Here is a 13,687-nt window from a genome sequence, read left to right on the forward strand (position 1 = left end):
CCTGAGAACTATACTTTAATGCTTTGCCCACACATGATGTAACCTGTAAACAGAGCCCAGAGAGATCTTCTATTGAGTTCTAAAGGGATGGCTTTGAGACTGGTGTTCACTACATCCCAAAGTGGCCTCTTTAAGAGGACTGACATGAGAAATTTCTTTCAAACTGAAAGCTTTCTATTCCTGAGAAATTAGTATAACATTTCCACATGGGAACTCTGAATCTTATTTCTAAGGCCATGTGTGTTTCTCTTTGGCCACCAGGAAGTTTAGGGCCAACTTTGTGGGTCTACTTTAAGAACCATGAAGAAGACTCATGCATTCTAACTAATCCCTAATTTGGGGTGAAATTTTAGCTTTTCAGACATTTATCTCTTTTTTTTTTTTTACAATGTATTTTACTTTTTCTTATAAACTATTTCTAACCCTTTTGGGAATGAGGCAAGATATAAATCAATAACACTTTCAGGCTGAGTGGGTCCACTTAATACCCTAGCCAGTTAATAAGTAATAGACTGAGGATGCCTGTGCTTTTCCCAGAGAAACTATTTTAGATTCTGTTCTTGCTTTGACTGGGCCTAGCCATGAGGGGAAGGCTCCCTCCTTTGTATCCTGGAATGCCCTGCCCTGCTCAACACTTCAGTAACACCAAGGAAAATGCTGAGAGTTAACTCTGCAGGGTCGATGTTTTAAAATCACTGTGCACTTAGAGAGGGGATTCTCTGGGCTTCTTCAATGTGCAAGTGCATCTTTTAAAAATGATCTTTTGAGTTCCAGTTATGTCCCAGAGGTTTTCAAGTGCTTTACATTATTTAATTTAATCCTTGTGAGGTTATAGTTGATTCTATTTGATAGATATGGAATCAGAGGCTCAGGGAGGCTAGGGAACTTCTTTCAGAGATGCACAGCCAGGATGGGAAACCTTTCCCCTAGCACTCACCTCTAAGGGCAGGTCAAGCACCCCCCACCAGAACTCAGCCTAAAGGAGCAATGGATTGGGGTGTATTGACTGCCCTGGATGCCTGCATGCAGAAGCTGAGGCCTTTCAGAATAGAAGGCTGTAATTTGAGAAGGGGACGATAGAGGATGAGATGGTTGGATGGCATCACTGACTCAATGAACATGAGTTTGAGTAAACTCCAGGAATTGGTGAGGGACAGGGAGGCCAGGCATGCTGCAGTCCATGGGATCACAAAGAGTCAGACACAACTGAGTGAATGAACTGATTGACTGAATTTGAAAACAGGAGGGGCAGGGACCCCAAGGCACCAGTCTCTCCCCAAGCAGCCTCCTGCATCAGCATTCTCCAAAGAAATGGCCTGCAAAATAGCTGTTTCAACACCTTGATGAGTTTCCAATTTCAAATATGAGTCCATTTGCATTTGAGTGACAGTTTTCTCATCACTGAGTATTCTTCATTTCTCCTTTTCTTTCTCTTCCCCTCCAGTTCCTCAGCCACCGGCTGATAAGATGCCGCACAGGGGCTAGAAGTGGTGGCAGCGTGAGGTGGAACAATTTAATGTTATTTGTGTAAGATGATGCTCTCAGCAGAGAAGCAGCCCACTCAGCCTCTTGCTGATTCACCTAATGTAAATCTCCTCGTGACAGTCTGTGCTGGGTGTCTGTACACAGCCATGAGCCCCGCAATCACGCTTACCAGGAAAGGCCTTTCAGTTCCTGGCCCCGCCAGCTGTTGGCGCGTTGCTCCCCCTAAGACCCCTGCTGAATTCCAACCCAGACCAGCCACCTAGGCCCTGCCTGTTGAATATCTCCCCCTGGTGACCCACAGGCACCTTAAGATCAGTTTTCCCAGCATGGAATCCCTCTTCCTTCTAAAACCAGCTTCTTCTCTATCCACCTATCAACGGCTTTCACCCCATCATCACCCAAGCAGAAGGCCAGCTGGTATCCAGATTCCTCCTTCTCACCCTCAGAGTTTATCTGTCTCCAAATCCTGCTGATTTTACCTCAATATATGTCTTTAAACAGTCCCTATCTCCATTCCTGGTACTCCAGCCCAGGTCTTCATCATTGCTCACCTGGATATAGCAATAAGCTCCCCAACCGGATTCCTCGATTTCTACCCAATCTCCTCCAATCGATCACCCCACGGCTGCCAGAGTATTCTTTTTACAAACACAGATCTGCTTATTACCACTGTCTGCTTAAAATTCTTTGTTGACATTCCTTTATCCACAGATAAAATCCAAATGATTTACTGTGCTATCCAAAGCCCCAGCTCATCTCTCTATAGGGACCAAGGTGAAGGGTGGGAAAGTCGTTGTGGGTAAACAGGTAGCAACAGAGACCAGTTATGTGGTTCAAAATGCAGGGGTCAGGACAGCCAGAGATACAGACGTGCGGTCGAGACTGGCAGACCGAGCGTTGCTTCTTTGGTTGACACACAGGCAGGCACCACCAGAAAAGATGGCTGGTCGCAGGACAGGAGCTGTCTGCCTCTGTCCTCGTGGAATAGGCTCCCTGGAGTAGCTGGTGAGGATGAGCTGGGAGGGCCACTCAGAGAACGAGGCTCACACTAGTTTTGGCAGCAAAGGAAGCCCTTCTGGCAGGAAGTCAGCATTGCTCTTCCTGCTCTGTTGACCCCCAAAAGACGGCCCCTCTGTTAACTGCCCACCATCTCTCCATGCCCTGCAGGAGCCCTGCCCTCATTGGCTGCTTCATTGTGGACCGGCAGTACTTCCAGGAGATCGGCTTGCTGGACGAAGGCATGGAGGTCTACGGAGGGGAAAATGTCGAGCTCGGGATCAGGGTGAGCAGGGTTTCTCACCAGGAAGGCTTGGCTCAGCTCCCCAATGCGTGAATGAGTCCAGGGGGTGCAGAAATTTGGCTCAGGGTTGACGGTGGGGGACTGATACTGAACATCCAGTCCCTAACCTTGGCCCATGCCTATGTGATCAGGGCTCCTGGGGATGGAGTATAGACACAGGTTGGGATCTATAGAATTTTCAGGAAGAAAAGAACATCAGAAACTGTTTTGGCTGGGATGGGGACATGAGTGGGTTGAGCTCCTAAATCAAGGAAATAAACCTCTGTGTTGAAACCAAATGCAGGTTTCTCAGGGAGTGAGCAAAAGGGAGCACCAGGAATAGAGGGGTAAACAGGAGGGACCCTCAGAGTCTCCTCTCTTCACTGTCACGTCCCCTCGGGGTTTCTCTGTCATTCTCCATCTCCTCCACGGTGGCCCACAGAACCTTCCTAAAGACTTTGCCAAGAGAGTGCCACAGAGAAATAAACTCATGGAGTATAAATAGCAAAGCACAGCCAGGCTCACTGCATGCAGGTTCCCGACCCACCACGTTGTGGTCAGACCCTCAGGCAGGTACATGCCTCACATCACTCTCCAGAGATATCCACCATCCCGCCCCAAAGTACAGGGCCCTTTGCAGCTGTCAATGTGTGGTGTGAATCCACACTCGGCACCATTTATTTTCTCATCATATTGGAACGTTTCCAAGGCACTCACCCCTTTTCTCTGAAAAGGTAACTATGAAAAGGTAACTCTAAAAGGAACCCTTCCCCATGGCTGAGAGACACATTCGATCCCTTGTCAGATGACAGCAATGTGATCAGGGATACAAGGAAGGACCTCGCCCTAGAAAGGGAAGACCACCACTCTGTCCAGGTTGTGGTTCTCTCCTCCTGCAAAGAGCAGCATGTAAGCTGGACTTGTCCCCACTGTGGTGCCACTGTCCTCTCCTTGGGGATCTTTAAGCAGGTGGCACACACGCATTACAGGCTTGCCAGTCCCTGGCCAGCCCTCACACCTGCTGTGTTCATGGCCGTCGTCCAAGCTGTTCCCCCTCACTGCCAACCCTCCATGCAGGCCACCTGGCATCTTCCTGGTTCCCACCAGCAACCCCACTCTTGCCCCTTTGACCTCGGTGTCTGTATCTGGCCATCTCCTGTTCCTGATCCCCAGTTTCCACTCAAGGACTCCAGCCTGGATAACCCTCCTCAGCCATCCCCACTACCCACTGGGCAGTCAGCTGGCACTGGACAGCCCTCACCCTTTCATGACAGGAGGCTGGGCATCTCCAATGAGCATCTCACAGCAGCTACAACGGCCTGGCAGGCTGCATCGGTCTGACTTGTCACCCAGACTTAATGCTAGGGCTTTAAGTTCTGGAGGTTGGAGCGGCTTGTCTGAAGCCAAGCTTAGAGAACACTTGCAGACACCTGTATTCACTGAAACCCAAAGAAATTGCTTTGGAAGCAGTCAAGATACATGGGTTCGTTGGGGAGCTAATGTATTCATAGAGGACGGAGCCTGCATAATCGCCCTCATTCCTCTGCTGTCCCTACACTGGTCATTTATTCACCATTTGTGTCCTCACCATCTCATTTCCGCACACTCCTGGATAAATGCTCGCCCCCAAACATAATATTTTTTTCACTAGAAGCTGCTGCCGGGAATTGGCTGAGCAGGCAGAACCGCCTCTAGTCACTTAGGCTTTCTGGGTAAAAATGTCCGGGAATGGAGAAAGGAATTAGATTTGTGAACTCTGCCTCCAACATATATGTGAGTCAATCACAGAGTGGTGGGAGATTTCTGGCTTTTCCCTACCTAGATTATTAATATAAAGCTGTTTTGGAGTGTGGGCCTGGGTGACACTTTCAAATACTTGCCTAAAATTTGGGGGTTTTGTGCTGGGGGTGTAAAATACAATACAAAATTTTGCCTGGCTTTTTTTTTTTTTTTTTCCTGTCTGTTCCCTCCTGTTTGACGGAGGTGAAGTGTCATGGAGTTGAAGGAAAGGTGGTTTTTTAAAGCAGGTACCAAGCAACTTGTTGGCTGGCAGAGCTGAGGACAGAAGCTAGTTAATTTGAATTAACTTGGGTTCAATCCTTGGTCATAGAACTAGGATTTCACATGCCGTGTGGTTAAAAAAAAAAAAAAAAAGTTGGAGACATTGCTTTTCTCCCCTCACTTATTCAGAGGCAACTTATTCAGAGTCCTTACCCACCTGGCACACAGAAACAGTCGTTTGCACAATTATTCAATACTTGCTCTGGCACTCTACTTATATCATCCATCTACAAAGCACCCTAAAAAGTAGCTGTTATCCCCCTTTTTCAGATGGGGAAGTTGTGAAATGAAGAGCTTACATAATATGTTCTCAAAGTCATATGACTTATAAGAGGTAGAGAAAAGATTCACCCTCAGGTCTTTATGATTCAAAAGCCTAGCTAGATATACCACAGTGATCTAGAATAAATGTTCTTTGTGCATTCCCCAAAGAGTATTACAGTGTCCATGCAGTAATTTTCTTCTACTTTACACAGTTGTGTCTACAGAGTCCTCATTTACAACCTTATTCTTATTTTGCACTCAATTCCAATAAGCCATGTTTTCCCTGATTTCCAAGTCCACAACTCAGTGGAAAAAAAGAAGAACTGCTATGGGCAAGCAGAAGGAAAAGAGTGAGAAATAAGAGCTGACATTGAATAGAAGACAGAAAGATTGTGCTGATGATGGCTATAAAATACTAGAATATATATGAAAGAATTCAGGAGCTGGCAAGGAATTAAGAAGTAGCTAGGAACTGTTATGGGTTGAATTGAATCTCCTTTAGAACATGTTGAAATTCTAACCCTCTGTACCTGTGAATATGATCATATTTGGAAATAGGACCTTCACAGATGTAATCAGGTTAAAATGAGGTCATACTGGGTCAGGGTGGGCCTTACTCCAATATGACTGGTGTCCTTATAAAAGAAGGAGACTTTGGACCCAGACACAGAGGAAAGATGACCATGTGAAGATGGAGACAGAGATTGGAGTTATGATGCCACAAGCCACTGAATGCTGCGGCTACCAGAAGCTAGGCAAGGAAAGGAAGGATCCTCCCCTAGAGCTTTAGGGAGAGCATTGCCTACCAATACTCGATTTCAGACTTCTAGCCTTCAGAACCGTAAGAGAGTACATTTCAGTAGTTTTAGATAATTCAGTTGGCCATGCTTTCTTATAACAACCCAAGGAAATCAATACAGACACCAAAACCTAAGTGAAAGTAGGAACCAGAGAAAGCTTGAGTCCATTATATCAGAAGAACCTGGTAACTTGAAGCTTATGATATCCCAGGTTCATGGAGTATACAGAGGACAGGACACAAAGACTAAGGCTTAAGCTGGAGGAGGGCATGGCAGCCCACTCCAGTATTCTTTCCTGGAAAATCCCCATGGACAGAGGTACCTGGCAGGCGACAGTCCATGGGGTCGCAAAGAGTCAGACACGACTCAACGACAAAGCACAAGGCTTAACCAACATTGAGAGACTAATAAAACAACCCCTACCCCTTATCTCCCATAAAGCAGGGACTGCAAAGGCCAATTATCTCAACATAAAGATGGGCTAGAACTACTCCCACCCACATTTTCATCATTAGAGTGAAGATTGCCTGTCTCAGTCTTGGGCCAGGAAGAAAAGAAAATTTCTCCTCTGTGAGCCCCTCCCTTGCGCCTATCATCTAAAATCAAAATACTTCAGGTCCAGAGAATCTCAAGAGGAAAATTTAGCTTAAAGTTGTTGAAAGTTTTTAGGCATCTACAAAAGTGTATACAAATCCTTTCTGAGAAAGACCCAGGCCACAAAATTTCTCCTAGCTAGAGTTCCAAGGAATGTGATTTCAAGGTGTTTTCTTTTTTCTTTTTTTTTTTTTAAATCATAAAGCAGACAACGGAAAAAGAACCAAAGGCAAACACCAGCAAAAGCATTGGACAGCCAAATTTGATCTACAAAGTCTTCAGGCATTAAATCTATCAGATATAGGATATAAGTTGTATATTTAATAACTTTTAAAAGAGATTGAAATATGAGTAAGAAGCAGGAGACTATAAAAAGACCAGTCATATTAGGATAAAAACAGAATTTCAAACATGACTAACATAAAAATGGAAATTAAAAGCTTAGTGGAGGGATTAAACAGCTAGATGGATATTAAAGGATAAACTAAGTAAACTGGAAAATAGTGCTGAAGAAATTATTCAAAATCACCTGGGAAGACAAAAAAAATATGAAAGAAAGAGGTTGAGAGACATGTAGAAATGAGAAGGAGGTTCTAATATCTTAGAATTCCAAATGGTGATGATAGAAGGAGGATTAAGCAGAAGCAATATTTGAGTAGAAATGACTGAAAATGTTCCCATACTGCTGAAAGACACCAGTTCTCAGATTCAGGAAGTCAACCTGTCCAAAGTAAAATAAATACAAAAATATTCACATTTAGACATATCATGGAACCATAGAAAAGCAAAGACAATGAGAAGACTTTATGGCAGTCAGAAAATATAGACTACCTAAAATTTTATGATAATTAGAATAACAACACAGACTTTCCAGTGGTGATAGTGGATTCCAGAAGACCATGAAATAACATCTTCTATATTGCTGAGAGAAAAAACAACTTTTACATGTACGTTCAATTAAAAAAATTCCTTCAAACACTAGGGTAAAACGAAGCTATTTCCTGACATAAAACTGAGTTTGCTGCTGACAGATCCTAAGTGAAAAGTTTTTAAGGGATATACTTCAGATACAAGGAAAATGAACTCAGAAGGAATTCTGAAATAAAAGAATAATAATTAGCTCATATATGAGTAAGTATAAATATATGAGTAAATGTAAAGAAATATCCATGGTAAATAACACTTTAGTAATGTATTGTGGGGTTATTAAAACAAAATTACAGTGCATGATGAAAATTGAAAATAAGTTGGGAGGGGTGATTGTAAATAAAGTGCTTAAAATGTCTATATTGTTTGTGAAAATGGAGAAGATCCTGCTGCTGCTGCTAAGTCGCTTCAGTCGTGTCCAACTCTGTGTGACCCCGTAGACGGCGGCCCACCAGGCTCCGCCGTCCCTAGGATTCTCCAGGCAGGAACACTGGAGTGGGTTGCCACGTCCTTCTCCAATGCATGAAAGTGAAAAGTGAAAGTGAAGTTGCTCAGTCTAGTTGACTTTAAATTCTGATAAAGTAATCATGTTAAAATTCCTAGAGAAGCCATGAAAATCATAGATATAGAAAGTCTAACTTCTAAAGAAGTAGAGGGAAAAAACAAGATATGAAAATGGTAAGAAAGAGAAACAAGACAGGTAATTCAAGAAGAAAATATATGAAATGGTAGAAATAATCCAAATGTATCAGTAAATGTAGTAAATGTACATGGGCCAAATTAAGACTAACATTTGTAGACTGGATTTTAGAAATTATCTGTAATCTATTTATAAGCCTGAAATATGATAATACAGTTAACTTAAAATATAAACAGATGGAGAATGTCATGGCAGGTAAATACTAATCAATCAAAAGAAGGTTGTTTGTGTGACATAAACCACTACAATATTGTAAAGTAATTAGCCTCCAACTAATAAAAATAAATGAAAAAAAAATAAATAAAAATAAACAGGAATAAATCTCACAAAAAAAGAAAGTTGTTATAGTTAAATTAATGTTTAAAAAATACTATTACACCATGCTTTAGGATAAATAAGGTAGATTTCTACAAGATGAAACTATGTTAAGTTTATCAGGAATATATGAAAATTATGTTTCTATGTACCTTAATGGCACAGCTTTAATTTATGTAATGTAAAATGAATAGAATTTAAAGGAGACATCAACAGCACCACTAATGTAGTTGAGGATTTTAATAAATTTTCCCAGTAATTGATAGACCAACATAATTGATAGTTTAAATCAAATGGGCATATGTGCAACACTGCATCTAACAACCACAAAATTCAACAATTTCAAGGGAGTAACATCATATAAACACATTCTCTGATCTCAGTGGAATTAAATTAAAAATCTATACCTAAGAAGTATAGGAAGAAGCCATATTTTTGGAAATTGTGAAACGTTTCTGAATAGCATAGGTCAAAGGAGAAATATACTAGTAATTTTAAAATATTTTGAACTGCTGCTGCTTCTGCTGCTGCTGCTAAGTTGCTTCAGTCATGTCTGGCTCTGTATGACCCTATGAGCAGCAGCCCACAGGCTCCTCTGTCCATGGGATTCTCTAGGCAAGAATACTGGAGTGGGCTGCCATTTCCTTCTCCTATTTTGAACTGAATATAGCAATATAACAAATATATTGAATACTGCATATTACATTATGTGAAATGCAACCAAAATAGCACTTTAAAAAACTGTAAATCGGAACAGTATAGTATTGGCATAAAATCAGACACATAGATCAAAGGAAAAGACTAGAGATCCAGAAATAAGCCCATTCATATATGCTCAAATAATTTACAACAAATGAGCCAAGGATATGCAACAGACAAAAGGTGGTGTCTCCAATAAATGGTATCGGGAAAACTGGACAGCCACATGCAAAATCACGAAACTGGACCATTATGTAACGTAATACAAAAATGTAACCATACACAAAAACTAACTCAAACTTAATTAAAGACCTGAACATAAGACCTGAAGCCATAAAACTCCTAGAAAATATAGGCAGTAAATTCCTTGACATCTGTATTTTCAAAGCTGTTTCCCTACAATTATCCTATTTAATGTACCTAGCAATCAAGTGCTATAGGCAAGCCAAATATTACTATCCTAATAGTGTTATATAATTTAAAATGTTTATATTGGCAAAAAAATGTTAATTCATTCTTATGGTTTATTGTCTCATTATTATAATCATTTATTTTAACAATAAAGATAACAAGAAATCAATATAAGTATTTTGTAAACTATAAAGTGCTCTATACAAAACATGATCATATCTATTATTATTATACATGCAGATATATATATGTTCCATAAATATACAACCATACATTTCATATAGGGCTTTATTTTTTTAAGCTCACTTTAATTTGTAAGGAGTACTATAGTCCTGCTATAAGCCAGTCCCATTGCTTGGGTCTTGGTGACGGTCACCAAAATTCAAAGTACCGCATGAGCTCACACAGTTGGCTAAGCCTAGGTTATAGGCACATGCTTCCAGGGGTCAGGGACAGGTCACATATGCCTGCTTTCAGGATCCATGGGTCCAAGTATTACACATGATATTGTTTCTCACATAGAAAGGGAATTTGGAACCTAGGTCCAAATGTCCTCTAAAACATGTAATATAGTGTCTAGGATACTGTACTCTATATTCCAAATACCTTATCATAAATGAAATTTTTTTTTTAAAAAAAGCTTCTTTATTATGGGCAATTTCAAACATATCCCCAAATAGAGAGAATGGTATGATAAATCCCCTTCCATCCATCACCCAATATCAACATTGTCAACTCATGGACAATTTGGTTTTAATCTCTATTCATACCCAATCCTCCCTAACTCTGGCTTTTTGAAGCAAATCCCAGGTATTATATCATCAAAAAATATTTCAATATGCATCTGAAATAGATAAGAACTTTTTGAGAGAAACATGATCACAATACTATTTCAGTCCTAAAAGTGTTGAAAAGAATTCCCTAATACCATCAATTATCCAGTCAGTGTTCGCATTTCCTCCAATTCGCTCAGCAATTTTTACTTTGTTTTACAATTTGCTTGAATCAAGATCTAGTTGATTAATGTCTTATGAGTCTCTATTAATCCACTGGATTTCTTTCTCCATTTCTTTTTTTCTCTCTGTAATTTATTTTTAAAAAGATCAGGTTATTTGTCCTGTGGAGACTCCCACAGCCTAGGTTTTTCTGATTGCATTTCCCTGATGTCATCTAACACTCCTGTTCTGTATATTTCTTCCAAATTGCTAGTTAGACCTGGAGGTGTAGGTTCAGTTTTGTAGCAAGAATATTTCAAAGGCAATATGTGCGTGCTTTCATCACCGGTACCTAATGTCTTGCTGTCTCCCTGTTTGTGATGCTAGCAGTTACTGCTGATTAGTGCCTAGATCAAGTAATTCATTAAGAGTTGGAAAATGGTGATATTTTAATTTTATTTTTCCTTCTTTGTTTATTAGCTGGAATAACTTTCATGAGAGACATTTATAGTCATCCATTCTTTGGTTGCCTGGAAATACAACACAGTTCATTAGGAAGAGTCAGAATAAATAATTCTATTGCAGTTTGCAAAATAATGAGTTGATTCTCTACCATCTTTTAGAGGGAGCCAATTAGGTTTTCGAGTACTGTTATGAACTTACAGTTTTAAATATATTTGATGTGTTTCAGTTCATTTTATATAATACCGTAATTGATTTGCAGTTTTTTCACCTTTGGCCATTGGGAGCCTATTGACATTCCTTCCTCAGGAAAGAGTCCTTTTGCCTCTTTAATGACTTCTCTGGCATCAGAAATGTTCCATCTATACATTTCTTGCTCCAGACCTGTCATCAGCCATTTTTTCTAAGGAGCTCAGCTTTCTTGTAGTGAGATGTGGTATTTGAAAATCACAGTCTGGGTCTGGGCACTACAGGCATTCACTGATACTGAGTTGGCCCATGTTTCTGGGTCTTTTCAGTGGTTAGAGCTAGATATATTCTTTTTGCTTAAAGAAGACACTTTCAATGTTCATGATGATCTCTCTGAATCAAATTTAGTACTACAGGCTGTGTGTGTGTGTGTGTGTGTGTGTGTGTGTGTGTGTGTCTGCACTGGGGCCTGCTCTCTAGTTTGTGTGCGTGTGTGTGTGTGTGTGTGTGTGTCTGCACTGGGGCCTGCTCTCTAGTTTGTGTGTGTGTGTGTGTGTGTGTCTGTGTGTGTGTGTCTGCACTGGGGCCTGCTCTCTAGTTTGTGTGTATGTGTGTGTGTGTGTGTGTGTGTGTGTGTGTGTGTGTGTGTGTCTGCACTGGGGCCTGCTCTCTAGTTTGTGTGTATGTGTGTGTGTGTGTGTGTGTGTGTGTGTGTGTCTGCACTGGGACCTGCTCTCTAGGTTTGTGTGTGTGTGTGTGTGTGTGTGTGTCTGCACTGGGGCCTGCTCTCTAGTTTGTGTGTGTATGTGTGTGTGTGTGTGTGTGTGTCTGCACTGGGGCCTGCTCTCTAGTTTGTGTGTGTGTGTGTATGTGTGTGTGTGTGTGTGTGTGTGGCTGCACAGGGGCCTGCTCTCTAGTTTGTGTGTGTATGTGTGTGTGTGTGTGTGTGCGGCTGCACAGGGGCCTGCTCTCTAGTTTGTGTGTGTGTGTGTGTATGTGTGTGTGTGTGTGTGTGTGTGGCTGCACAGGGGCCTGCTCTCTAGTTTGTGTGTGTGTGTGTGTGTGTGTGTGTGTGTGGCTGCACTGGGGCCTGCTCTCTAGTTGCGGTAAGCGGGCTTCTCGTTGTGGCTTCTTTTGTCACAGAACACAGGCTCTAGGGTGCCGGCCTCAGTAGGTCTGGCACACAGACTTAGTTGCCTCACGGCATGTGGGATCTTCCCGGACCTGGGATTGAACCTGTGTCCCCTGTACTGGCAGGCAGATTCTTAACCACTGGACCACCAGGAAAACCCACTACAGGATTTTTACTTAATTTCAATTTCATCAATCTTACATCTCTATTCCCTTTCTCCCATGCCAAAAATTCTGGTTCTTAATGACATCAACATAATTACTTATTTGTTTTATTCCTCAGCATGCATACAACTGTCTCCGAACACTATTACCAATGATATGATCACTAGAAACAGTTTAAATTTTCTTTTTTGCAATTCTTTCTGCTTTTCGTTTATATTCCGCTGGAGATGTATAGTCAAACCCTGTGATTTAAAGTCACCTAGAATAGTTCTTCTCTGTGCATTATTCTACCAACCAAATAAACAGGTTCATTTCTTTTATTTTGCTTTTGATTTTTAGGAATTGCTTTTTCATATTTAATTCTTACAGCTATGTAAATATTTGCATAATTCCAAGATCAAATATAGAAAAGAAAGTGTATTCAGAAAAATCTATTTGCTGTTACTATCCTCTTCATCCTGTTTCTTTAGTACCTCTAATATAAACACCTTGTTTGTTTAATTTTACCCTTTTAAAAAATGGAAATATGCATATATTCACATCTCTTTTTCTTAGATAAATAGAAGTATGCTAGTATACTTTTCACTGCTGTGATTTTTTTCACTATATAAATTTTTTTCTGAAGATTACAATAGTGTATAGAGGTATTCCTCATTGCTTTTTCATAGCTGCATGGTGCTCCAATGCATGCATGCACATTTCATAGTTTATTCTGATACTTGGTGCTATAATGAATCATCTCATGCATAAAATTTTTCAAATTTTTCTGGATTATTGTTTGAATAGGTTCCTAAAGGGGAAATTGTGAGATAAAAAGGCAAATACATGTGTAATTTTGCTAGCTAGACATCAAATATCCTTCTAGAGTAGTATTTTTCCCACCAGGAATGGTGAAGCTGCCTGTTTCCTCACCATCAATCAACAAAGTATGTTGTGAAATATTTGGAGTTTTGCCAATCTGACAGATGAGAAATGACTTTCAGAGTAGTTTTAATTTGCATTTCTCTTATTAAGAAGTAGGTTGAGAAGCTTTTCACATGATTAAGGCCATTAGCATTTCTCTTTTCCATGAGCTTTTCTTATCTTTGGCCCATTTTCCTGTAGCATTGTTAATCTTTATTTTTAGAAACTCTTTACACAGTAGGGATGGTAATACTTTTCCCATCGTATACATTGCAAATATTTTCTCCCAGTGTGTTACTTGTCTTTTGATTTTGCTTTTGGTGTTTTGCTGGGTTTTGTTTTTTTTTTTTTGTCATGCAAAATGTGC

At 40.7% G+C, this 13,687-nt stretch overlaps 1 protein-coding gene across 1 annotated transcript in view; it reads left to right on the forward strand.

The window, feature by feature from the left end:
* The window catches only part of GALNT18 (polypeptide N-acetylgalactosaminyltransferase 18), a 341,618-nt gene that overhangs the window by 241,081 nt on the left and 86,850 nt on the right, over positions 1 to 13,687 (forward strand). The window contains exon 6 of the mRNA XM_061132121.1: positions 2,653 to 2,767. Coding sequence (XP_060988104.1) covers positions 2,653 to 2,767 — 115 coding nt within the window. The remainder of the gene's footprint in view (positions 1 to 2,652; positions 2,768 to 13,687) is intronic.

Source organism: Dama dama, chromosome 1 (genome assembly GCF_033118175.1).
Source record: "Dama dama isolate Ldn47 chromosome 1, ASM3311817v1, whole genome shotgun sequence".
NCBI lineage: Eukaryota > Metazoa > Chordata > Mammalia > Artiodactyla > Cervidae > Dama > Dama dama.